The sequence below is a fragment of the Harpia harpyja genome, chromosome 15, assembly GCF_026419915.1.
Source record: "Harpia harpyja isolate bHarHar1 chromosome 15, bHarHar1 primary haplotype, whole genome shotgun sequence".
In the NCBI taxonomy this organism is placed as follows: Eukaryota; Metazoa; Chordata; class Aves; order Accipitriformes; family Accipitridae; genus Harpia; species Harpia harpyja.
Window position 1 is genome coordinate 3,005,183 of NC_068954.1, and position 26,590 is coordinate 3,031,772.

Genomic DNA, 26,590 nt, shown 5'->3' on the forward strand with positions numbered 1-26,590 from the left:
AATATCTTTTACAAAACTTTCTCATTTGAGCATCTTTCATTGTTAAATTTATCTATTACAGGTGTGATTCCATCAACATACATGCAACTCTGACAATAAATGAAGTGTCTACTAATAAATTAAATATGTGCCAGGGAACAGGTCCAGGCACTGGAACTTGATTGTCCACACTGGTAAATTGCTAGGATAGAATCTAACATGATTTCAGCTAGGCTAATTAACACTCCTTGAAATAGTTTCTAGATATGACTTGTTTATTTTTATAGTTTACTAGTATAGATAATAGCCTAATCTGTGTGTGGACAGAACTTCAGTTGAAGTTAGTGAATCTTTAGCAAAGGGCAATTGTAGGACTATGTTAGAAACTATTGAGTGATAGGCTACAAAGACTGAATAATGCCGAAGAAATACTGAGGACCTGTTTAGCAGCTTATGATTATCTTTCCATATATTATGCTGTTTCACAGATACAGAGGACCTGTGAAGGATTATTTCTATAAAAATCCAGAGAAGCTAGGGAGAGCGGGCCAGGCACTGCACCTGTCTACAGCAGACTTTGCCTGAAGCTAAAGTTGAATGTCAAGACCTCCAGGATATGTGTTGCTTTCAGCACATACTGGTTCTGTTCAGCAGGGAGCAAAGTACATTGCAGATATCTCTCAGGCTTAGTTTGAAAATGGTAGAGAGTTTCTGCAGTTGAGGATGGAGCAGCATTTGGCAGTTTTGAGAAGAAGTCCCCCATTGTTTGGTTGTGAATTTACATTAATGAAAATGCTGACAGCTTGAATATCAATGAAACAGAAATAAAAATTTATTCCTTACCAATTGGCTTTCTGTTGAAACCCTGAGGATCAAGAAGATCAGGAAAATGACATAAAGATATCCATATCCTCCCAATTCTACTTTTCCAGTGCTGGAATACTGTTGTAGTCCACTGAAGGATTAACCCTGTAAATATTGACAGTATTAGGGTGAAGTGTGTTGTTTTCACCACTAGGAAGCTGAAGTTAACTTGTCATAGCCAGTTCAGTATTCACTGATAATCTTTCCATGTCTTTGTAACAACAGGTTTTATTGTACTTATTGTAAGCCCTTGTCTCTGGAATGATGATGAGCTTGGAAAAGTCATTTATTCTTTCTGTTGGCCAGTTATAGGGAAAGTCCTTCTAACTTTTTTCTAACTCCATGGGGCCAAAGTATTTCTGATTTTTTGGAGCTACTCAATCCAATTTGTAGGTGAGAATTAAAGCTTATGTTTCCACAAGAAAAACTGTTCAGTAAAAAGCCCCAAACTGCAATGTTCTTTGAATAGTGTACTTGTTGAGAGGCTCTTTATACTTATGTGTTGTTACTTTCTTCCTAAGGTTGAATGTATGTTTTGTGAAAGTCCTTTTAATTTATTTTTTTTTTACTATTTAGTGCATCTAGGCAGGGGGCAGGGAATACTGGAAAAATTGTAAACCAAAGTATGAATGACAAGAAAATGAATTATTTTATCTGGCTAGGATCTTTGAAACGAAAGTATGAAGGCATTGGAAGGCAACTTGAGAACTCTGAAAATATTACTTTCATTCAAGCCCATCTCACCTCTAAAAGTTTAATTTTAATTTTAATATATTGAAAGCCTCACCATTTGAAATGATAACTACTTCATACATCATATATGTCATTCACTCTTTAAATGAAGGCAGCTATCAGGAATAGGGCAGGGTTAGTTTATTTGATCTTGCATGATGTTTCATAATTTTTCTGACTGTTCGCTCATCTCAGATGGCTGTAGATCATGTTAGTAATACAAGCTATAGCTAACGAGGTTGAAACCTTGTACGACGCTGGTCACATTACTCCCACTCTGGAACCTCCAAACAATTTCCTTCCTAAAGCCCCTCTCTTGGCTTGCATGGCCCAGGGCATTCAATCTTCCTAAATGCAAACAATTGACTTCATGGCACCTCTTGTTCCACTTGCAGATAACCCTGATTTTCCCTTCTCATTGACTGTTGATAAATGTTTGATGCCAGCTGGGATTAGCACTGTGCTATGCCTCCCTGCTAATGAGAAATACTGCTTTCAGAGAATTCGCAAGGCAGTCCCATGTTCTTAATTTGACATGTTTTATTCCTCACCAGGTTCCGTACTACAGGAAGTAAAATAATGCACGTACTGAGAAAAGTCTCTTGGCTTTGTCCCTGGAAAGTATTTTGTGAAGAGAAACCTGTATTTTGAGTTCAGGCGATTTTATTTCTTTTCACCGTTGTTGACAATGAATCTTAGTAGATCAAGAAATGAATGTGGGGATGCCAGTGAAAAGGGTTGGGAATATTCTGTTGTGGATCTGTACATTTTATTTTATTTGGAGGTTGGAAATCTCGCTTCCAGGTTATAAATACAACCCTTCCAGGTTAGATATACAACCCTGATTATACAGTAGTGATAAGCCTATATTATCACAAGGAGTAGAATTTTCTTTATGCTGAGGAAAGTACATTGGGATGAAAGAGAAGTACACTGGGATGTGAAGAATATATTATTTAGTTTGGAAACTGAGCAGTTTCTAGACCCTGGGAGCCATCTTGTCACAGAGGGAGTAAAGCCAGGCTTCTACTACTTTATTGCATAGAAAAAATCCCTGTGAGCACTAGCAATGCCAGAATATTGCACTTTCCTGTACTCTTTGTATTCCTTAAGAATGAAAGTCTCAGAATTGATTTGTTTTTTACACAAATTCTTTGTATAGGTGTTCTGTCTTATGTCCTCCTGTATACTTGTGCAAAGATATAGAACTTAGGCTAGAAACGGACCATTTAACTAAAGTAAACCTCAAATGGACCAACTTTTCAGCTTCCATGAAAACAGCAGATGTGGTTTTGCTAATTTAGTGTCATGCCTCAAGTTTTCTAAGAAAAATTGAAGAAATTTATCCACAGCATAGAGGAAGTGTCCTGTGTGAAGAACATCTCCATTGCAGAGACCTGGTGGGACTTGGAAGTTGCTGGGCCTGTTAGCTCCAAGTCACTGAGAACAATTGCACAATGCTTTTTGTTTTGCATTTTGTGCTCCTCTCCCCTTCTTGAGTAAGCATTGGTTAATGGAAGAGCCGTTACGTTTGATCTGTTACAGTGGTTTCCAGTGGCGGCAGTAATTTAATAGTGTTAAAACAGTCCAAGGTGTGACAGCTGTAAAGGACAAACTCTGTCATGAATGGACATGGTATTAGAGTATGTTGGATAAATATTCATTTTAGCAAAGAGGTTGCTGGTTGTGGTGGGTGTAAATGTCCAGGTTTTGGTGGCGGGAGGGTTGCGGGGGCGGCCTCTGTGAGGAACAGGCAGGGGCTGCCCCGTGCCGGTCACAGCCGGTTCCAGCCGGTTCCAGCCGGTTCCAGCTGGCTTGGCAGCAGACCCACCACAGGACACGGCTGAGCCCGTCAGCGTCGCTGGCAGTGCCTCTGGCAAAATATATGTAAGAAAGGGCAAAATATGGCACGGCAGTGAGGAGTGAGGAGAAAAGTGTGAGAAACAGCTCTGTGATCCTGAAAGTCGGAGTCCGGAATGGAGTGAAGTTGAACCGGGGAAAAGGGGACGTGGGGGGAAGGTGGTGTTTTAATTTGTCTTTGTTTCTCACTATCCAAACACATTTTAATTGGCAATAAATGAAATTAATTTTCCCCAGGTTGAGTCTGGTCTGCCTGTGATGGAATTGGTAAGGGATCTCCCTGTGTATTACCTCGACCCATGAGCTTTTCCGTCCTGTTTTCTTCCCCTGTCCTGTTGGCAAGGGGGAGTGAGAGGGCGGCTGGGTGGGCATCTGACAGCCAGTCAAGGTCAACCCACCACACCAGTGCAGAAAATATACGTAGTTCACGCTTGATCATATAAAAAAGCTTGTGGCTGAGCACCAGTATGTCCTAGCAGCAAAGGAGAATTATGATTTCCCTGCTTTTTCTGCTTGCATGAAGAGGTTGCTTTCAAGAGTACTCCACGTGTGACAGTGATTGCTATGTTATATTGCTCTGTATGTGTGTGTCACGTTGGTATCAGCTGACTTGTCTTAACCACTAAACTGAAACGCATCTCCAGCTTATATCCTGGGACTTGTGGACAGTATTTTTGAAAAATAGACTCAGAGAGTGTGAAGTTCCAGATATTAGTGAATTGTACAGGTCGGCTTTCATAAATCAGACTTCAGGTTTCAACAGAACTGTAAGAAAAAACAGTTAGTTTTATGCAAAGCATATATTCTATTACATTTTGACTTTTTTTTCCCCTTCTAGATAAACATCATGTCAATGGAAACAGAATGGTAGAACCTTTCCCAGAGGGAACACAGATGGCTGTATTTGGTAAGACATCAGTTTTAAAATAAAAGCTCTAAGCTGTATAGTGTTACTGCATGCCAAATTTGTTAATATCAGCCTGAGTCCTTAGAGTTTTAGAATCTGGGTTGCTATTGCCATTTTCTAATCACTACATCAGCTAAAGCCACTGATCGTTTTTGGAGATGTCAATGCCACAAAAGAAGTATACTAAAAGTATTTTTCTGAGTTACACAAACAGAAGATTTAAACCCTTATTTTGTTCCATAAAAATTCCCAAACAGTAGATTTTTATGTATGATAATTACTGTAAGATCATTCATTAGTTTAAACAAAATTCTGAAGATGATCCATGATTCTCCAGCCCTTAAGTCATGCAAGGAACTCAAACTGTTGGGATCTACTGTACTTGCAGAGTTGTTACCGTTTACATGCCCAAAACCAAACCTGCTGTTTTGTACTTTACTTTGTGAATAGTCCCATAGACTTCCTGTTGGGTGCCAACAGAGCTGGAAAGGTGGCCAGTTGTAAAAGAGATGTTTAATTTCATTGTATCTATGCTATTTTCTATGAAAATGTCATTCTTTGAGCCCTTTTGTAAAACTTGACAAAAGTGTTTCTCTGGAGAAATTAATTACTTCTGGAAGAAAGAAACATCCTAAACCAGATCAGAATCACCAGTTTTTTACCAAGATATGGACTTTGCCCAAATGTAGGAATCGTCAGAGCTGTCATTTCAGAATGTGCTAATGTTAGGGCAAGCCTATGGAATTTACTAGGGAAGAAAAAAGTGGTTTTCTATGACAATTATTCTTAAAACTTATTGTTACAGAGAATCAAAACTAACCCTGTTTTGAACCATAAGACTGGATTGTTTAGAAAGGATATAATTCTCTATTAACTTCTATAGGGTGGTACAAAAGTGCCTTAGGAAATCTATTATATCCTATTAAATGTTTATCTATCTGGGATGTTGAAGTAAATATTAAATTACTACTTGATACACGTGCTATATCATCTAGCCCGATGGAGTTCTAAATCATAATAAGTGCAGGTCAGGTATGTAAAGCAGTCATCACTATTTTTGACCTGGGCCTGTTCTAATAACATACATATATACATTTTGGCAATTGCAAGGCAATATGTGTAACAACAAACATGTAAAAACGGAGGATGTACCCTGGGAAGCCGTGATTCTGAGAGGCAATGCTAAATAAATGCCCAGTATGATGTAACAAAAAGAATAAATGCAGCCTTCAGACATGAAGTCAGGGGCACAGTGAGTAGGCGTGAGTGGGCAATTTTATACCTGCATGCAGTGTTTCCGAGACAGATACTAAAATACATTTCATATTCTATTGAGCAATTAGACAGAATTTATTAACAACAGCAACAAAAAGGTGAAACACTGAAAAAAACTATCAAAGCAACCAAGAGAATCTGCGTATCAGCATGTCTTCAGATACAGACTGGGACAGTTAACAGGGTGCCTAACGGGAGGTTTCAGAAGTCAGCTCACCAGGCTGCCTGCTGCCAAACCAGAGGGATGGAGGTCTCCTGTAGTCCTGCGGTGTGGATATCTCAGTAGTCCTAGGGCACCCAGAATGAACCTAGACACTTGTGTCAGGCACCGCATTCACCCCAGATGCTCCCTGAGATTGTGCATCCATGGAAAACACATTATTGATCTCCATAAAGGCAAAAGTACTAGACATTATCTTCCCTACATGATACAGTAGATCATATTAGATAATCTAATCATCCCTACTGATGTTAAAGATTATGAATCTGTATTTTACAGGAGAAAGTAGCCCATGTCAATATGGCATTTTCTCAGTCATTGAGCTTAGCGATGGTGATCTGGTCTAATTTATAAAAAGAAAACGTAGCATAAATATTTCAAAAACCTGAGCAGTGTCTGAAAGTTCTTAGTAACAGTTTACATAGCTCTCTGGAATAAACTGTTGATCTTAATCTGTTTTCAAACAGAGCTGTATTCACATCTGAAATATTTAGCAATCCTATGTGCAGCGCAAAGGGCTAAGTTATCCATGGGCACTAATTTATTACTCTGAAAATTATCTTTTGAATTGATTATTGCAAAAAAATCATAGTAAGTGTTAACTTTCCTGTCGAGCTAATGTTTCTGTAGTTAGCATAGTTGAAGAGGAGAAATGGTTTGTGGGTGTCACCCTTCAGTTATCATTGTGATTTCTTCAAGTTCTCTTTAGAGTTCCTCTAATCCAGTATTGTCTTTCTGCCAGTATTCCCTTGTCTGTGGATTGTGGGAACATCAAAAAAATCTTGGAGTGTTGGAATGAGAGAATGATAATTTTTTTTGAGCTAATGGAAAATGATTGTATGTTACCTTTTGAGTTTTAAAGTTAAGATGGATGTAGAGATTCTTCTTCGGATTTCTTACAGCAGACAGGGTGAGAGAGTTCTGGTACAATCTGATATTGATGCAGTCTTCACTGTTTAAATTTTTTTAAAGCTCCTCCTTTATTTCCTGTGTGATGGTCAGATTGGTTTTCTAGTGGTTGTGGTGGGTGTGGATGTGAGTGCTTCTATTGGTTATATCACTGTTGATTGTACACGATTTGTAAAATTTCATAGAAAGTAAAACCCTATCTACAGAATTCCATTGGAATAGCACAAAAGCTCATTAAACAGCCTACTTTGGATCATTCCGGAGGAACATTGTTATATTCATATCAAGCCTGGTAACTTTCATGATTTTTAAATTGCCATAGATTTTCCACAACATTATGATTGCAAATGTTGGGCTAGGTGGTGAAAACTCATGCTGCTGCCATCTGTGCTGTGAATAAATGGAAAACCTACATGTTCTTAGGTTTACTATTAAACCTGAAATATAATAGTATACAAACATGACTCTGATAATAATTGTTGTCATTTGTTGGCATTGGCATCCCATTCTGATATGTGGTATAGAAAAACGGAGCTACAGTTCGCTTTTGCTACCTCCCAGTGGGGCAGCGTTTGCTGGCCCGTGTGAACAGGGGTGATAGGAAGCACTCAAAGAAGAAAACGATTATCTGTTAGTAATTCTTCTCCTCACATTGTTACTCATCCTATCCATGTATACTCCTGTTAACAGCAAGTTCTTTGTATTTTAGGACTCTGTAAGCTAGGGGGAAGAAACTGAGCTAGTCTGAGCTCGTAGGCTTTCTGACTCCACCTTAGCAAGAGAGGGCTTCTCCCTCCTCTTCTCCGGAAACACCCTTTAATCCTTTAATTGGGATTGCACAGGGACAAGTCTTGAAGAGCAGTAGTTACTAAGAAGTAATCCCCCTTCCTTAAAAAGATCTACAAAAGCTAAAAGATGGTAAATAACCATATGATTTTGTAGATATAGCCTACTTGCAGTGAATTTTCCTACTGCTTGGATAGTTTTAGATTCACCACTAAAAATAACAGTATAAAATGTAATGCTGGGTTGTAAACACTAATCCTTTTACCTGCTTGCAAAATGCAGTTAGATTGCATTACATAGCTCCATCTTCTGCAAAACCTCCTTCAAGATGCTCTTACTAATGCTGCGTTATTTACTTTATGGTATGACATCTTGTTTTGATCAAGGTACAGGGGGAATGTACACGGGTCATTGTTTCTGCAGCTTTCCATTTATAACAGAACCTCACAGTTTTCAAAAGACTATTTAAAAGATCTTGAGATTCTCTGGTTGTCTGTTTAGCATCATTCAGCTGCCTAAGATACACCTATTGTTCGTTAGAATAAAGAAATGCGTCCTTGTTTCTACAATGGTAAAAAAGCTAGATTTCAAGGGTGAGGGTGACTCTTTAATGGAAACCTTTTAATGTTAACCATCCAGTGACCTCTTAATCCAGTTTCCAGCTAATACTGAAGCAGTAAGAGCACAGGAGGTGCACAGGCACTGCTCACAGCCTCACTGGAGACACTGCAGAATGCTGTATCAAAAATCATTGTGCCCCTTGAAGTAAGGGGGAGGATGTATTCCCAAGTTCAGTGACTGAAACAGATGAAACTCTAGATGTTATGTGCTTGTGTTATGGATGGTAAAGCAGAAGCCATTCAATAAATGCCTGTCCAGAAAGTTTTGTTGTAGTTTTTATGGCCATAGATATTTTCAGTTATTTTGCCTGTAGTGACTGATTTTGACCAGAAACCTAACCAGAAGTCAAAACCTGAACATATATTAGGGGGTCGATAATGTTTTGAAAAGAAGCAATTTGAGATCTAAAATCAACTTTTGGATAGAGGTGTAAAAAATGAAAAGAAATGCTTCAAAGCTGCAGAACGTATGCAACTTTTGATAAATTAATATTTCCATCAGTACCATTGTAATTCTTTGCATATTTTGAACGCATTTAAATGCACTGCTGTATTATGCCTAGAAATATTTCTGGTCAGCATTTCTGAATTTTAAGTGCATATTCTTCTTGTCAACTGCTGCTATTGCAAGACTCCAGTTTATCCCAGAGCACCTATATATTCACTGTGCTTTATATGCTACCTTGTTTCTCTAAGAGGAAGCGTTGTGCATATGGTGCGTTCATAGAAGGGCTCTTATTTACCTTTTGTAAAATCTGGCAATAGTTCAGATTTGTAATTATAACACTTTTTAAATACAGGACTAAATTGTGTTGTATTTGCTTGACATACTGGCTAGTAATGGGATAATTGGTTTCTTAATGTAAACAAAATATAGACAGAAGTGGGATGTTAAGTAACTGATAAGATCTAATTACAGACATTTCTGAGTTGGCAGACAGATCCAAGCTTGTTCACCTTCTGCTCTGCACTTATTAGACAGCAGCATGTTCCAGTAATTCTACAGAGCGATATTGTTGTTGTACTTTGCCTGAGTTATGATGTCCTATTGAGATTCAGATGTACCCTATGCATTCCCACAATTCCCACTGCTTCCAAAGGTTGTTTAAAAACTAAAATAGGATTACACCGAGATTGTCCAGTTAGCCCGGGGCAGAGCCAGGGGTTTCTCAGCCTTTGCACGTGGCCTGTTCAGCTGCCTCGGCAGTGCAGCTTCACCCGATACCGATGTGGGTTAGCAGTTGGAAAGCTGTGCTCCTCAAACAAGACTTGCTCTTGAGTGGTTTAACTCTTTCTAATACAGGCTTGATCAGGGCAACTTTTCAACCAAAGGAAAATAATTTCACTTGAAAGTGGGATGCTGTGTTTAAGAATGGATCACTCTATCCTGAAACAGCTACTGGTGGCTATGTCAGATAAGAAAGTGTCTTAGGAAGTCCTTTGGTCCAACTGAGTTTTCAATTACTATGTTTTTATGATGAGCTCTGTTCTTTTCACCAGGAAAAGGAAATTAGAGGAAAAAAAATTTGAACCCCAAGAAAAATACCTTTTTTGTAGACAGTAAAAATAAAACAATTTTTCTCTGTTGCACAAAGAAAAGGGAGAAAACTTTAAACCACGCTACATGTCAGAAGATATTATATCTCTGCCTGAAGAGAATGTAAGACTTCATGATGTTGAAACAGGTGTGTGTGCTGTGACCCAAATTGTAGGAGAAACATCTACAGCAATATTACCAGATGTTACAAAGATCACACTGTGGAAGAACTGAGAGCCAGAGGGAATGTCTTCCAGAAGGGATTCCTGTTTCTCATGCTAATTCTCTTTCAACGTCTTGGAACCAAGTGAAGGAAGTGTACTAAATGGCTGGATTTATAAAGGACTGAAGCATTAGTGCTGTCCTGTGTTCACAAGGTGGTGTAAAAATGGACACTGAACTTTCTGCAGTTCTGGAATGAGAAAATAAACCTGTGAAGACATTGCATAACAAAAAGGGTTTGCCTAAAGGGAGTCTGCTCCATTCCTAAACCAAATCATGTTCCTATTCTTACCTTTGCAGTATGTTTATTAAAGAAATATATCCTTATTTCCTATTTTCTTTTATCTTCCAGATACTGACTTATGGCCAGTGTCTTTTTGTTGCCTCTTCTAGTGAACCGAAACACAACCCAGTTCCCTGGCTCTGCTATCTGGTCCCGGTTCATCCTTATTGCCACCAGTGCCTAAACATCTTCTTCCTCGTAATCTTGCCTGAAGTATGATGCTGTGGTTTGCTGGTCAAACCTTCAGGGGGTATGTCAGCTCTAAGCAATTGCCAGGGAACATTGTCTGTTTAGGATTTAAAAGTGCAACCAGGGAAGCCCTGAACTGAAAATTTTCCCCTAAGCCTGTTGTAAAATAAGGTGATAAACACAGAAATAAACATTATTCTGGGACCTTTTAAAAATGCAAATCTTACTATTCAATTTCTCTTGTCCTATAGCATATCATAGGCATTAGGCATTAAATGCCGGTGATCTGATTTGATAGGATTGTGCGTCAACTTTGTGGTAGTGTAAATGGCCGATTGCAGAGCACTATGCAAAACAGACCCAGATAAATACAAAATGCTACCGTCTGCTTGGTCTTTGCCAAGGACGTTTCCTGACATTTATAAACACTAATAAGGGACAATAAAATATCCCTAATGCAAAGTGAAAGCTGTCCTTGATCAGCACAACCCTTCATAACATTCTTTTATTTCAAAGGATCCACATCTCTTTTTCTTTTTGCTTCTGAAAACAAAAGTAATGTGGCCTTCAAACACAATATCTGTCCTTCTCCGTCAGGGACTTGTTTATGTTAATTTAGCTTTCTTGAGGTAATAAAGAATTTAGCTTTGTGTGGATTTCCACTTAGAGTGTGTATTGCACATTACTGAAGATCCAGAGGTTTTTAAAAGTAAATCAGATCGCAGCTTTTAAGTCAACATCATTCACCTTAAAACAGCTATTTAATTATGTTTTGGGGACTTGCCCACTGAAATGAGTAGAAGAGACATAGTTAATTTTCATGGGTTTTGGGATAAGGCTCAGTGATCTCCAATGGCAGGAATTGTCTTTAACATACCTTTTATTTTTTATGCAAAAAGCCAGCAAGAGCACCTAGATTGCTTTAGCAATGCAAAAGCCTTGCAGAGAAGTAATTTCTTGCCAATGATAAATAGGGATACATCAGTGACTAGGATGAACATATGCTTGGCATCATTCTGAGTTGGTTTAAGTTTGAAATAGAAGTAAATTATCCTGTTAATGACTAGAGGCTGGCCTCGTCAGATTTATGCTGCTTTGCAGGAGATATATGTGTGTGTGTGTTTATGTGCTGGGATATACACACATACACATTTACCATCAGCATTTATCCTTTGATTCCTGTTAATAAAGCACAGAGCATGGTGACATAGCATAAAACATACAGAACGGTGATGATTTATTCTATTCAGCCACAAAAAATGTGGTGCTAATTGTCAGTAGTTACAACAGTAGAGAAAAAATAAATAAGGAGGTTTTTGGAGGGATAAAATTGTGTTGTTTTGATAATTTTAGACATACTGTGACATTCACAAAGTATTGTCAGTGCATCTTACAGCTCCTAATGGATTTATCTTTACAAGACTGCTGTCACAGACTGACAATATTAGAACTGGGGATGTGAGACCAAGAAAATAGGATCCTATATTAAAAAATATGGATTACTTATTATTGGGTTATTCCATCTGGGATAATTTAGAGTGATTTTCCTGATTTTCAGGAGGTTTTCTCACCTGATGAAGTTACAGGTGATCTCAAAAAATACATCATTAGATATCTGGCTTAAAATCGAAGGTACAAAAATCTTCATCTACTTTTAAAATACTTGCTCAGAAATGCTCCTGAAGCTTGGGGGAGTCAACTGGAATCTTTATATTGATCTCATTGGTGCTTTCAACTCATCGGGCTGGAATTAATCTCAATAGATTTCAGGTATGTAATGTAAAGTGGTCGTCAAGAATTTCTCCCTAGTCAGAGAAAACACATTTGGAGGTCAGTTCATAACGGCTGTCTCAGAAAGGAATAAATCACCCTCTGTAGGTGCCTTGTATTGTCAAACGCTGTCTAAACAACTAGCTTAGACTAGGGGGAATTGATTCGTTTGCATAAATACGTTGCAAATGTTTTCTGCCATCTAAGGTGTTCTAGGGCATTTGAGACGTCCACAGGGGGCTGGCAGGGATGATGCAGGTCTCACAGGAGAGCCATAATCTTCTGAACTAGGAGATGAAAGCCTGGTAGGTTTATGCAGGACGTCCCAAAAGATATTAGATACCTTCGTTTAGGGATTCCATGTGCAGATAAATGTAAGTGTAATATGTATGTGAAATTGTCCTTGGCGTCCAGCTTTCAAGGACACAGGTCTACCTTTTGTCATATGTGCCACTCTTATGCCAGTCCTATGCAGAATTGCTGCATAAGGCATCTCTGGTGACACCAGATGCCTTTAGTTATGCATCAGTACTGAACCCTGGATCCCCACTGACCGTCATGGGAGCTTGGACACCTTTTGTCCCACATGAACACCTATTTGTAGAGATCTAAATGTAGTTGTTCAAGTCTGCATGCTGAAGCACACCCTAGAGGTCTCTATTTCAAGTGCCTGTGGTTAGCTGGGAAGAATTGCTTCTAGAGTATTTCTCACAGAATCCCTTACATCCCAGTATATGCCAGGTACATTATTTACCCTTGTATTTAGGGTAATGCCCACATTATTAGATTATTTTCAGTGGCAGTCTATGCTGGCAGGTACAGGCTCTCTGCTTTTTCTGGGTGACACACACAAGTCTTTTGTCTTTAGAAGAGAGTGAAAACTCCACCCTTTAAGAGGGTCAGACACCATTTTGTTCCAGATTTTTCTTCTAGAATACCACCTGACTTTGCTGTCTGTGCAGGACATACTTTAGAAATGAAGGAAAAAATGCACTTCAGCAGCTACAAGGAAGAAATAATATGATCAGTTTTTCAAATAAGATAAGAACTAATCACAATAAAAATCTGATTTGAGTTGAACTGTAAGTAATTTTGAAACAGCCGTAGTTATTTGTTTGTGAGCCAGGGAAAACAGCATGCAATATGTCAGGCTTTGAGATAAAATTTATTGGTGTGTCATTGGCTTAAATCCAACATTATGCTCATAAATAATATAATCCTAGTGTGACACATTTCTGCTTGAACCTTGACTGAAAATTATTGAGAATCATGTTATGAATTATGTAGTAGCAGTCACGCATTCAAGTCAAAAGGATATAACTTGAGTGAAATGCTGAAATGTATTTGTAATTAGGTACACTATCTAAAGATGCATAGTTGCAGAAAGGGCGAGGTGTCTTTCTGTGTATCCAAAGGTATGACATGGAGCCTCGCTGCAGACTCAGGCTAATGGTCATTCAGCTTTTATTGACTCATTCTTCTGGGATGGAGAGTCTGATGTGGTTGAATGTTGTTGTCATCTGTATCACTCTCTTCTATGCTATTAGCAGCGTCTTTTGTCTCTTAATTTGTACTAGCTCAATATGACCCAAGGCTCCAGACAAACCTTGACAATAATATACAGTCCAACTGCACAGCAGGATGGGAGTGTTATTCGGTGGAATGTGCCTGACAAGCCAAGAGAGGACAAATGTAGGGGTTTAAGCATCAAAATGGTTATACTCAGACTCATCAAGTGTGATGGTGTTTATCCCTGTGGCAGACAAAGAGATTATCAATTGCTTTGCTTTCTGGAGGCCAATAAACCCAAGATCATTTTACTGTGCTGCTACATTAAAGATCTGGACATGTTTTTTAGATGTAGAAGGACTTTTCATAGCTAACATAGTCCCTCTTCAAACCATTGTGTAGTGTGCTGCTTGGCTGTAGTGGTTATTTCTAGTCTACTACAGAAATTCACACCTGGGTTCTTTTTTTTTTTGTCCTTACTATATGCGTACGACTTTGTTCCTAGTCTATCTTCTGGAGAGAACCAGTTGGCTCCCTTTGAGATGAAACCTGCATGTGGTTCTGGGGATAGTTCATCCTGCTCTACACTATCCCGCAATACTCTCCTGGCAGGCCTTGTACCCTCAAATGTCCTGATGTGCTCTCACGTCATGCCCCAATGCATGCAGCCCCCACCCTGGGTCTTACGCTATAGAAGCACCTCTTTTAACAGACCGACACTGATTTGAAACAAAAGCCTAAGCTGAGAAAATGTATGTGCACACAACACCAATTATGCCTTAGGTGAAATGTGGTTTGCGTGGTAAATGGAAGAACAAGGTTGTTGACCATGTTTCCCATCTCAGAGCTTTATCTTTTCTTAAATTTCCTAGATCTCATGCCATGGTATTTCCTGAAAACAGGGAACAGCAGTGTTGCATGAATAAATGAAGCCAGGCCATGAACCACCTGTGGTACAAATATATTCAGCCAACTGGAGCTGACTATAGTATGAGAATTTAGCATCTGTGAAGAATTCATGAATACTCCTGAATTTTACTTGTTCTAGTACTGTACCTTCAGACAAAGAAAACTGCATATAAGTGGAGACTTTTAATACAGATTTCCTCTTGCTGGCCAATATCTTCTGTATCCTTTCTTTTTGCTTTCATCAACAGACTTTTATTAAGTCACCAATTCCTTGGTGCATGTGACAGGGCCAAAATTTGTATTTTTATAAGATATGCTTATAATTGAATTTTTTATATCTTCAGTTAAAATATTGCCACTTACCTAATTTTAAAACTAATCTCTATCCCTTCCAGTTGTTTGTTTCAGACTACAATTATTTACGCTTTACAATGCTATAGACCAAACCCAAGGGTAAATCAAAGATGTTTGTAGCCTTGAGGCAGTTTTTTGCTTTAACAGACTTATTGACTCTATACAAATATTTTCCCAAGAATTCAGGGTACTGTGTGGATCCAAAATGTTTTGGAGCATGTGCTGGATCTTACAGAAGGGCTATGTTGTTTGGAACCTGAGGCTATAAGAGTCTCTCAGATCTCAGCCAGTTGTGTTGTCCCTGGCTGCAGCCTGCTGTGAGTCGAAGGCACTTTGCTGATGACTCCATCAGTCATATTTTGCCCCCAAACTCCTTTCTTATACACAGTTTTAGGAGGAGGGTAATATATGGATTTTAACTGATTCCTAAGTATGCAATTCCTTTCCCTGTTGATGCGTGTTGTTGGAAAGTGGAATAGGAATGGAAAAGAGAACAAAACAGAAGTCATCATTATGCCAGTGTATAAACCCATGGTTTTTCCATGTGGTGAATACTGTATGCATTTGTGCACCACTCAGGTCAAAAGAGATGTAGCAGAACTGAAAAAGGTTCGGGGGGCAAAAAGGCTGATCGGAAGTATGGAGCATCTTCTACACAAGGAACGACAGGGTACACTAGGACTATTCAATGTGAAAAAGAGACAACCTAGTGGGGTATGAGAGGTCTACAGAATAATGATAGGCATGGGGAATGTAAAAGGGAATTGATTTTGCAGAATATCTCCCCTTATAAGAAGTAGAGGCCAGAAGAATGGATGCAAGTAGGAGCCAGTTTCAAAATAAATCAGAAAAGCTGGAATAAAATGAGAAACTGTTGGTCTCCTTGCCAAAGGATTTTCTGCATACTGAAGATTTCTCAGGTTGAAATGGGGCCAGGAGAAATAGCTGGAAGAGAGATCCACTGAGAGTTATTCAAACCACAGCAGGCTCAGGAAATCCTGCAAAAGTCAGAGACTAGGACTGGCAGGTATCGTGTGTATTTGTCCTTTTCTTACTCTTCCCTGAGTGCCTGCTGTTGTCAGCTGTGAGATGGATCCCTATTATGCCATATACTGCATGTCATAGGTCTCATATATCATGTGTGTATATCACCGATTATATCACATTGACTGCTTTTCTATTATTAATTAATTAAACCTCTGGGGAGTCGCATAGCTAGAACCTGTGTGCTGATTTGAAAGTACAGGAGTCGTTGTTGAAAATCGTGTTGAAAACCATGCAAATGCAAGCCACAGTTGTCATTAGGTCCCTGTTGAGAGATTTGTAATGAGAAACAATAAATTAAAGATGCATGTAAGTCTTTTTCTGCTGGACAATAAAGTTGGGCAAGTTTTGCAAACTTGATATGCATTCTAGTAATCGCACCTAACCTGCTTTGAAGTTGTATGTCAGAAAACCCCCTAAAGCCCCCAAAGGAGGCAAAATGACTGATTGCACAGTGAATGCTGTAAAATAGACAACAGCTCTTTCTGGATGCACGTCTAGCTTGGCATGGATATGAGAGATGTCTCTGCACTTGGAAAGCGGGTGGGCTGAAGGCATAGCATAAAGGGACCACTTACTGCTTCCACCCTGGGGCAGCACAGCTCTGTCTCTGTGTCTGCGGTACCCGACTTATCCAAGCCTGGTTGGATAGCTACAGTTATCCAAAATACATTCGTACAAAGATCTCTGACCATGGTTTGTATAAGCTAATTTATTATCCGCTTCTATGTGCACTCTGGTGCATCTCAGGCTTGTCTGTCATGTATCACTTTTGACTACTGCATTACTCGGAAATGCAGTAGTCGGAAGTGACACAAATTGCGTTGCTTTTTTAAAAATTTTAATAGTTGCTGATACAAAACCTGTGAAGAAAGAGAAAAACTCTGCTGTATACAGAAATAAGCGTATCTTTGCTTGTTCAAAGAGTTGCTATACAACAGCCACATCCAACTTCATGGTAAAGACGGAATTTCCACCTTAGACGGCTGCTGTGCAGCTGTCATGGTGCTTCTTTAATGAACGACAGTGCGTATGTCTATTGCATATTACAAGGCTCTCCCAAAAGCCAGCTTCAAGGACAGAGAGGCTATTTATTTAAGCAAGAGCATGCTACTCCAGCCCTTAAAACAGCCAGAGGCTGTATGCCTCATGATGCCCTCTAGCTTAATATTCCGCCAACCACAGCCAGAGAAGAGAGCACAGGACGTTCAGAGGATGTCTAAGAAAACCACGGGGTTGCAGAGGGAGCAGGCCATGTGTGTAATGGCAATTCCTTTGCCGAGCCATCAATGCAGTGCAGACGCTCTGCCTCAGCATTTATTATAGTTACTTTATTTTCAACAGTGACATACCATGTTTTTTGGGAATGAGTGCACGTCAACTACTGCATAAATGGTAAATGACTAACAACATATCTATTTGGCCTCTGTCTGTTCCTCTGGATATAAATTAGTTTTTCTATAACAATCTTCTCTAGTATTTTCTGGAGTAATTCTCTTTTTGGGGGTGGGTAAGAAAGAGTTATTCTCTTTTGCGAGTGAGAACATACCATAATCTTATTGGTTACTAACAGATGAGAAAATAACTCTTGGAAATTCTATATTTCCATTAAGGACAGCTGTGGTTCAAAATAGATTAATTTTAATGATCTTCTAGGTACACTTAGAAGGCATTTATTAGTTTGGGCTAGAAGGCATTTATTAGTTTGGGCTTTTATTGGAGAAAGGTTAAGGGTATGTTTCTGTGGAGCTGGGGAAGGAGGACTAAAGGGCTGCTTGTTGAATTGGCTTGCTATTTGAATGTAATTATTTTTTGCTCCTGAGCAATCATAGATTGTAAGTTTAAATAATTGTCAGGGTGCCTACAGCTTTCTATTGTTGTCTAAAATCTCAGGTTATAAATAAAATAAGTAATATGAGTTTACTTTTTCTGAATGTGTCTATGGCAGTTAATTTAACTTAGCAATAGGTATCAAAAAAGGAAAGAAAAGGCAAGATTTCTATTCCTTGCAGTAAACAAACTTTGTAAACAAGTTATTATTTTCTGCAGCATAGCCCTAAAAGTGATTCTTATTTTGCTGGTAACAAAATGTTTGTGGTGCTTTGCTTTTATAATAGTAGAATATATTTTGTTTTGCTTCTGTATATTTCAAGCTCCCTAAGGTTGCTGAGTGATTAGAGAGATTTTCACAAGACAAGGGTAAGGCTTTGCTATTATTGCAGAGATGAATTTATATGAAAGATACTGTTTCAAGAGAATCAAATGGATTACACAGCCATGATGACATCTCTTATTTTATGTGTACATCAAGTTCTACTTGAGTAGCAGAGCCCTAAAGTGTGTCAAATGACCGAAGATGATCTAAAATGAATCTCTGCGAAGTGTTGGAATGTTTAGAGCAAAGGAAGATCACAAAATGATTTGAAAGCCTCAAATCAATGACTGAACTAAAGATGTGATGCTTTGCAATGAAGCAAATAATCAGGTTGATGATAGGACCATGTAGCTCTATCTCAATCTCTTTCACATATTATTGTACCAGTGGTTCTTTTTATCCCTAACAGACTTTTGAAAGGTAATATATTAAGAAACTACTCCCTTCTTCAAAGGACATAGAAAAGTGGCTAGATTGAATTTATCTGTGCAGAAGTTGGCATAATTTATTCTTTATTGACTGTATCCTTGGACATTCTACTGTGTTAATTCAGATTAAGATTTGGTTCCATTTTTTGGGGCACTTCAGAGGTGTGCAAAGATCTTCTGATGCTTTTATTCATACTCATCATATTTTCATTGATCCAATAGTTTATTTTGTAAGAGAAATTAAAGAGCGTAAATAGTTAAAGGAGTCAGAATTTTGACCATAAACCCTGAGATTTGTCTCTGTGTCCTTGGGACACTTCAATCATCATCTTTGTGGCCAAGAAGCATCAGGTCCCTACAGTGCTTATTAAGACTCCTCTTTAATCAATTAGACATGAAAGGCATGCAATTTTAATCCAAATATGTTGCACTTAAGGACTGATTGTACTTACTCTGTGAATAGCACTTCTTTTCTGCAGGTCATATCCATTTTTGGTGCAATATGGCTTTGTATGTGATTCAGTTGTTCATGGAAAATGATACCCAATTGTTCCCAGCCATGAGCATTCACTCAGTTGCATTCCCAAATCCCCAAACATTAAAGAAAACGTGTTTATTGGTTTCCAATTCCTGAATTGGAATTGTACAATTTGTAACAGTTCTCTTTCATGTTTATGGAATGTACTGATGTGAATGGCCCTGTAAATAGAAATCTAAACTTTTGGGGAGGTTGCAGTTTTGTTCTGCATTTGTACCCAGAACCCAGCACAATGGAAATCAAATCTGTGATGAAGGCTTTTATGTGCTGTGGTTTTGAAAATAGCAATACCACAGATGATGGGAACAAGCCTCAGAGAGAAAATCTTTCACAGTCTGCTTTCAGGCTTGAATTCCCGAAGCCTCCTTCTCATCTCATTTTTCCCAGTTCTACACCTGTCTAAATATAATGGAATCGATTACTTATTCAATGCCAAGTAAACAGAATTAGTTCCATTTCATGAATGAAACTCAATCAAAGAACAAAATTAATTTTTATAAGATGGAAATTTTCAAGAGTAAGACATTGAACTTTTTTGGGGATGAATTCTTTATTTACTTGTTAAAGATTTTTGGTTTCCTTTGTCCCGTGCCTAATCTCGACCGGTTCTGTCCTCAACGTAACAAATATCAAGATCACCAGTTGGTATATCTGGCTCAACATGTTAAAGCAATCACAATGTTCCGATATATTTTTTGTATTTTTGGAAGCAGTTCTTTATTTTGTCTTATTTTCCACATTACTATATTGCAGCTATATTCCCCTGACTGAAGATGAGTAAGATGAAAGTTGCTACATTTTATCTAGATGATAAAGTTTTACTGCAGAATACAAACTACCAAAATACAGGAAGGAAAAAGTTAGAAAAAACATAGTTTTATCAAGTGGTGTTTCTATCACCCAATAGTCATAACATGAAAAAGAGATACTTTAAACAAAGGCCTGTTAGTTGGGATCCTTTGGTATTTTTCCAAAAGGGATTCTTTGCTTTGCTTTGGGACCACTCATACCTCACAACTGAGTACTTAAAGTAATAATTCATAAATTATGGTTCATGTGAGGCTTAATTATTGTGTGCAAAATGCTTTGATGGTTTTGGATGAAAGGAGCTAAATACATGTGAATTAGTATTTAAGTATTTGCTTTCTAGAGGAGGCAGAAAACATGGTTCCCCAGATCCGAACGTCTGCTGCCAGGCTTCCTCCTGTGGCATATCCACGCACTAGTGTCCTTTTGGGAGCTGGGAAGTAAAGCCCGTGAATTTTATGTATATGTTTGGGCCTAATGAACCCTGCACATCTTCCAACTCCTCCTAACCTTTCTCTCCTAATTAAGAAAATGCTGAGTGTGATTAATGCAGAACAAATAGATGCAGAACAGTGATTAGGAATACAGCCTGTACCCCAAGACCACGGAAGGAGGCAGAGCCGCAGAAGCGGTTGGCTTTCTTCACTCTCGCAAGATCTAATTCTCTTCCTATTAACTTTTAGGAATGATTCGCAGTGGTAGTTCTGATTATTTAGACCCAAGAAGAACTTGTGAACGGTTCAGGTGCAGCTCACAGGTGGAAGTTATGTTGCACAGTTGTCCTCCCAGCTCTGCCAGGTGGAGGTATGTGTCATGGGTATAGGGACACTCTGGTGCATCTCTCAAAGGTCAGAAAGTTTGGCCTCTGCTGCTTTTACATATTCTCCTTCCAGTGTGTTATGACAACCTTTCAGATCAGCATAAATGATTTTCTGAGTGGGCCGTATCTTCCAGTTTCTGGGAATTGAAGGCAAGAAGTTTTCCAACAGAGGATTTTGATGATGGAATTTTCTTATTATGTGGGCTCACCAGAGAACAGTTTGTTGACCTTCAGGATAGAATTGGTTTAAATATTCCTGCTTATTGGGTGGGGAAGGAATACTGATGCAGTGAATAAGGCCATCTTTGAAAGTATTTTAATACACTGGCTTGGGTATATCCCTGCTCTCTGCTGGTTAAGATCAAAATTACATTTAAATAGGAATATCCGAAACCTCTTGTACTATAACTGTGAAGTTCAGAGCAACTGTGGTTTGTGCCTCATTAACATTCTTGATATTGGCTTTGGATTTATTTAAATCCTGTTGATTTTTTATTATTTATAACTTGTAACATGCTTTTACGATGGATTGAACAAACACATTTTAAGGATCATAGTCTATCTCTCTATCCCTCTATTGCTTTTCCCAGTTTGAGTGCTGTTGTCTTACAGAGCTTTTCAAAAGTCATACTTATACTTATGACATGTTATGCATATTTTTTGTGCTGAAAACATGGCAGTTTTTCTCTTGACAGTAAAATATGCCTTTTCTATTATGGTAGTCTGCTTTTCCTTTTACAATAATTCTAATCTGTTGTGCAGATTTTATACAAACATACATACATACACAAACATGTGCCCACATGCACTTTGAATGTCAGCAGCTACCATACAGGCATAAATGAATTGCCTGGGCATTTGTTAATTTGAATGAACATGAGGCTTCTGCTTCTCCTATGGAAAAAGAAGCAAACCCAACAGTTTCTCTGGGAATTCATGCAGTGTGAACAGAACACGTCTTGGCAAAATGGTGAGCCAAGAAATTCCTCTTTAGTTGCTCTGTTAGGCAAACTGCATTTTAAATTTCTTGCCGAGGGCTTTGTTTGACTTGCCCCAGGCAAGCTGTTCAACATATTTATCAACCCTGTTGTAGCATTAGAGCCAACGCTTATCTAGGAAGATCATCCGCTTAATGCCATCTGTCATCAGGAGTTTTATTTCTTTCAGCTGAGCTTGTTCTCCATTTCAGTTTTTTTTATATTCCTCCCAACCATTTTTTAGTTGATTGTTTTCCAGTGATCTCAAATATTCTGTGATTGCTCAAATATTCTGTGGTTGCTGCACATTAAACCCCTAAAGACATCAATAATACAATTTTACTTTAAATCCTGATTGATAACATTAATCCTATATACATACAGATGGCTCACCAAAGTGCCCTACATCTTACAGTGTTATGTAAAAGATGATACTGCATTTCAATCTGAATCTGGAATTCTTTCCAGATACTCAATAGGAATTTGAAAAAATGCAGAACAAAGACTCTGGAGTAATTCATGCTGTGTTTTTATGTTGGTGCCTGTGAGGACATGGCTTTGATAATTTTAGATTTTCATGTCCTTATTAACTGTTGTGTAAGTGCACAGGGAGTATGTACGTGTTCAACAAAGCTGAATTCACTCACTTTGCATGTGATTGTGAGATACAGTTCTACTTTTGGATTTGTGTGCACAATCACAGTGAAGCCAAAGGGACCGGCATATTTCCTTGCAGAGAACAAAACTTAACTTTCTGGAAGTCTGGTGCTATTGAGTTACATAAAGACAAGAAAAATTGCTGTAACCAGGCGTACAACTACTGTGTATAGACTAGATAGAGGCTGGATTTTCTCCTGTATTGCCAGGACGTCCTGATCTCCTGATTGTCCAAACTGGGAGATCTGCTGGGTCCCACCACAGCTTCCTTGTTGCCTGCTTGCCCATCTTCTGTTTGAGGGATCAAACACGATGGTGCCTACCAAGGTCTCATCCTGACCTTTCACGGTGAAGCCAAGGTACCCACTTCAACCTGTGAAGAACTAAAAATCAATGGTCCCCACAGTTTCAGAGCACACAGCATAAATATCTCTTTGGCTCAGTACGTAGAAATATCAGTACTTGGACTGACTTCAATCAATCAGCTGTACCAACTGCTCGACACAATTTTTTAAAGAGAAAAACGCCAATCACACTCAGTTAGTATTTGGCGGAAATGTATGAAATGAGCATTATTATATAGGTATATAACTTGAGGTTCAATTTATTCCTTCCAACTGGGGAAAAAAATCATTTCAGTTTAAAGCAGCTGAGCATTTCCTTCTCCAGATTTTATAGAGGTAACTAAGTAAATCGTATTCAAAATTTGGGCCAAGTCCTATACTGGCCAAGAGAAGCAGGGATACTGGCAGCTGTGTCTTCAGCTCCCAGGGAGATGCTGGCTAGAGCAAGATGCATTGAGGTAGGCCGGTGGGATGTACTGTTGGCTGTCCTTTACTGCTTCAATGTATAGGAGCAGCCTGTGCCCCCAGCTACTTTTGGCTGGGTACTTAGAATTTGAGCAGCTGGCAGAATCATTGCTTCTAGGGTTTCAGAACATAAGCTGGCACAAGAGCCGGTCTCCTCCGTCTAGTGTGCTCCCGAGCTTTGGATAGATCCTGTCCCCCTACTTACTCTGATCTGGGGTTAGGGAAGAGGTTTCCAGGGCACGTTGCTCTTTGTTCTCTCAACATACCAGCATGGTTTATTTTTCTGAGTATATATTTAAAACTGACATTTTCCCCTACTTAGTGGAATCATACATTCTAAAATCCTGTTAACAGAAGGAGGAGCAGGATCCATATCCTTTGCAGTTCATCTTCTGCAGCGAAGCATTGCTATCAGCCTGGCACTGAAACAGCTTCTTAATCTGCTGCATGGAAAAGTGCCTTGAAGTGTGGGTGTAGGGATTGCAGGCGGTGGGCCAGAAAAGACTTGGCATGCCAATGAAATAATGCATTCATTCTGCAGAATATGACAAAAAGAGTCTTCTGGATGTCCTGTTGGGCTGCTGGGAGGGCAGGGGAGAGAGAATGCTTGTAAATAAAGCTGGCAGGAGTGAAAGGTCGTTGGGTAGTCAGGCAGAAGTCGGGTTGTGTATGCACCTGATGCCCAGTGAGAAGGATGTACCTCAAAGGTAAAGGACAAAGGTATTGAAAAAAATGCTCCACAAATGAAAATACCATACATATGTACATGTTTTAGAGAAAATATGAAAATTAGCCAGTATATAAAAACAATGCACCTGCTGTGAGTTTCTTTAAATGGAAAGCTGAGAGTCCCTGAAGCATCAGCCTCCTTTAGCAACTATGGAGCTCAGAACTTAATAGACTTTAATTATTACAGAATGGGTGCATCTTGTGAGGTTTTAGTTTGGATCAGGAATACCATCTGATGCAAATTTACTGCTTCTGCTGATTTACATAATGGAATCATAAATAGGAATTTACATCAGGGAACCTGCATGGAAACCAAGTATTATTCAAAGATGTGATAGGAACAGACATTGGAGAAGGGGATCAGAACGAAGGCGAGTAAAGGTTACCTTTGCAGGATCACGCGGTTTCTTGTAGGAGTGGAGAACATGTCTTGAACGTTGCATAATTTTCAAACAAGTTTTCCAATCTGTTTTTTGGTTCTGTGTGGTGGCTATTTCATGCAGTACACAAAATAAAGACTCTAACAATATTACAAGCTACCAACATTATTATGAGGATAGATAACTTTGTAATTAGTGATTTTGCTTAGGATTCATCTAGCTTATGCTGCAGCATAGACTTCTACAACTGAGCTAGTCATGCTAGGCTCTTTTTATAGTTGTGGAAGAGAAATAGGCAACTTTCAGACATAAATCACTGTATTTTGGGGGATTTGATTCAACTACAGGTTCAGAGACTTTCAGGTTTTTGTAATGTCTGCATATGGGGTATGGGCTTGTTTCTCTTGCCTTAAAATATGCAAACAGTTACATTTGAGATGTCCAGGAGCATTTTGCCTGGTCTCAGGATGCCTTTCAAGAAAGGCACGTGTCTCACCTGAGTCCTGTGTAATTTATGTCAGACTTGTGTAGATAGATGTCTTGGATATCCTAAGGCATCTCAAATGACCCTGAATGTCTCCATTTAGGCAAATAAATTAATCCCTGAATGTATAAGCTCCTGTTGCAGTCAATGGAGAGCTAGTCAATATGGTTAACGTAATCTTTAAATCTATTCATCCCACTAGAAAGTAAACACCTGGGGTTCAATTCTGCTCAGTTTATCGCTGTGAATATTTCAAAATTATTACAGATTACCTTTAACAATGGGATGCTTATCTCTCTTATCAGAGTAACACTTTGCTTTCCTTATTTTAGAAAAATACTTCAGTTTACACTAACTATTTTTTACAAATATGCAAATGATCTGGGTTGCCTATGGAAACACATGTTCCTGGGCTGGGCATAAGGCTGTGTACAAAAAGAGTTGTTCAGAAGATATATATGTGTACGGATATATAAAGAGAATAGCTTGAGAAAATGGATGTGGGTGCTAGAAAGGAATGGGGGGTACTAGCATTTATTCCCAAATTGTACGATTAATATTGTTTATAGGGATGAATGAACCTTTAAAGATTGCCATTTGAATCTGTTTGGTTTTGATGTTCAAAAGCAGAAAATCTTTAAATACCTTTTGAAATTCCAATTAAGAGTCAGTCAAAACCTATCACTAAAAGAATAGTTTTTGTTTTACAAATTAGCAATTAAAAAGTGACAAATATCTTCAATGCTTAAACACTGTTCTGCAATACCCATTCTGTTCAAATAATACTTTTTCTGGGAACATGGGTATGTTTCCCAGTATTTCCTTTTTTTTTCTTTCTCTTAGGAATGCCTCCGGAAGCTGTCTAATTCTAAAGCTGCACTCACTTCACCAGTACTGGGGATTATGCAAATTATTTCATGAATAGTTTAAAATCACATTCTTTTTTCTAGTTTCAAATTATAATACGGGTGGCTTATTTTGCTTTTATGGTTTTTTTCTACTGGTTTTTACTGTTTTTTCCTCTGAGTTTTATTTACTTATTTAATTTACTTATTTTATTTATGTATTTATTTAGTTTTCTTACTAGAGCAGTAATAATTAGGGGCAGTAAACTTTTTTGTACTACAAGAGCATGTAAAGTCTTGAACTGAGATTATTTCCCTATTTCAGTAACTGTTGTTCATGTTAAACATGGCTTAAGGCAGCCAGTGGTCTGAAGAACAGGAATTCCATGAGCTGATGTGTCTTAACAGTGGAATATTATGTGAGGTTTTATTGTTAATATTTCTGTCCTTGTGACAATTTCTCTGTAGACCGTGGCACCACTTTAGCAGAATAACAAACATCAACCGCTGAATGTATTAATACTGTGAAAAGCAATTTATTATTTCATTGTTGTAAATTATGTCCCTTTACTAGCAGGTTGTTTTATTATGACAAAGATTTCGATTTTATCTATTCTTGTGGATGTGAGGATTTATTGTTTGTGCAAGGTGCCAGCGTACTTGAGAAATGATGAGAATAGTTCACCAAGAGAATAAAATGTCTGTCTCTCAGAGGAAGGAGGGCAGAATGAATTCAGACATAAACTGGAAGAAGAAAAAGTGAAAGAAACCATGATAAGGATGTAGGTCACTAGGTCAAATCAACAGGTCAGAGAGGTCTATCAATGAGAGAATCTTAAATAATAGTTAATGATCAAGGAGGGTCAGCGACCACTACCCTGATGACCAGTAATTTCAGACAGTGCAGCTAGGGATTTATTGAGCATTAAAATTCTTGAAATAAATAGGAAAAGAATGAGCATTTCTACTTTGTATTTGAAGCTGGGCCTATA

At 38.5% G+C, this 26,590-nt stretch overlaps 1 protein-coding gene across 2 annotated transcripts in view; it reads left to right on the plus strand.

The window, feature by feature from the left end:
- MSRA (methionine sulfoxide reductase A) overlaps positions 1-26,590 on the plus strand; it is a 287,920-nt gene that overhangs the window by 108,594 nt on the left and 152,736 nt on the right. For both annotated transcript variants that reach the window (XM_052810023.1, XM_052810025.1), the window contains exon 2: positions 4,274-4,342. In XM_052810023.1, the coding sequence (XP_052665983.1) occupies positions 4,274-4,342 (69 nt within the window). The remainder of the gene's footprint in view (positions 1-4,273; positions 4,343-26,590) is intronic.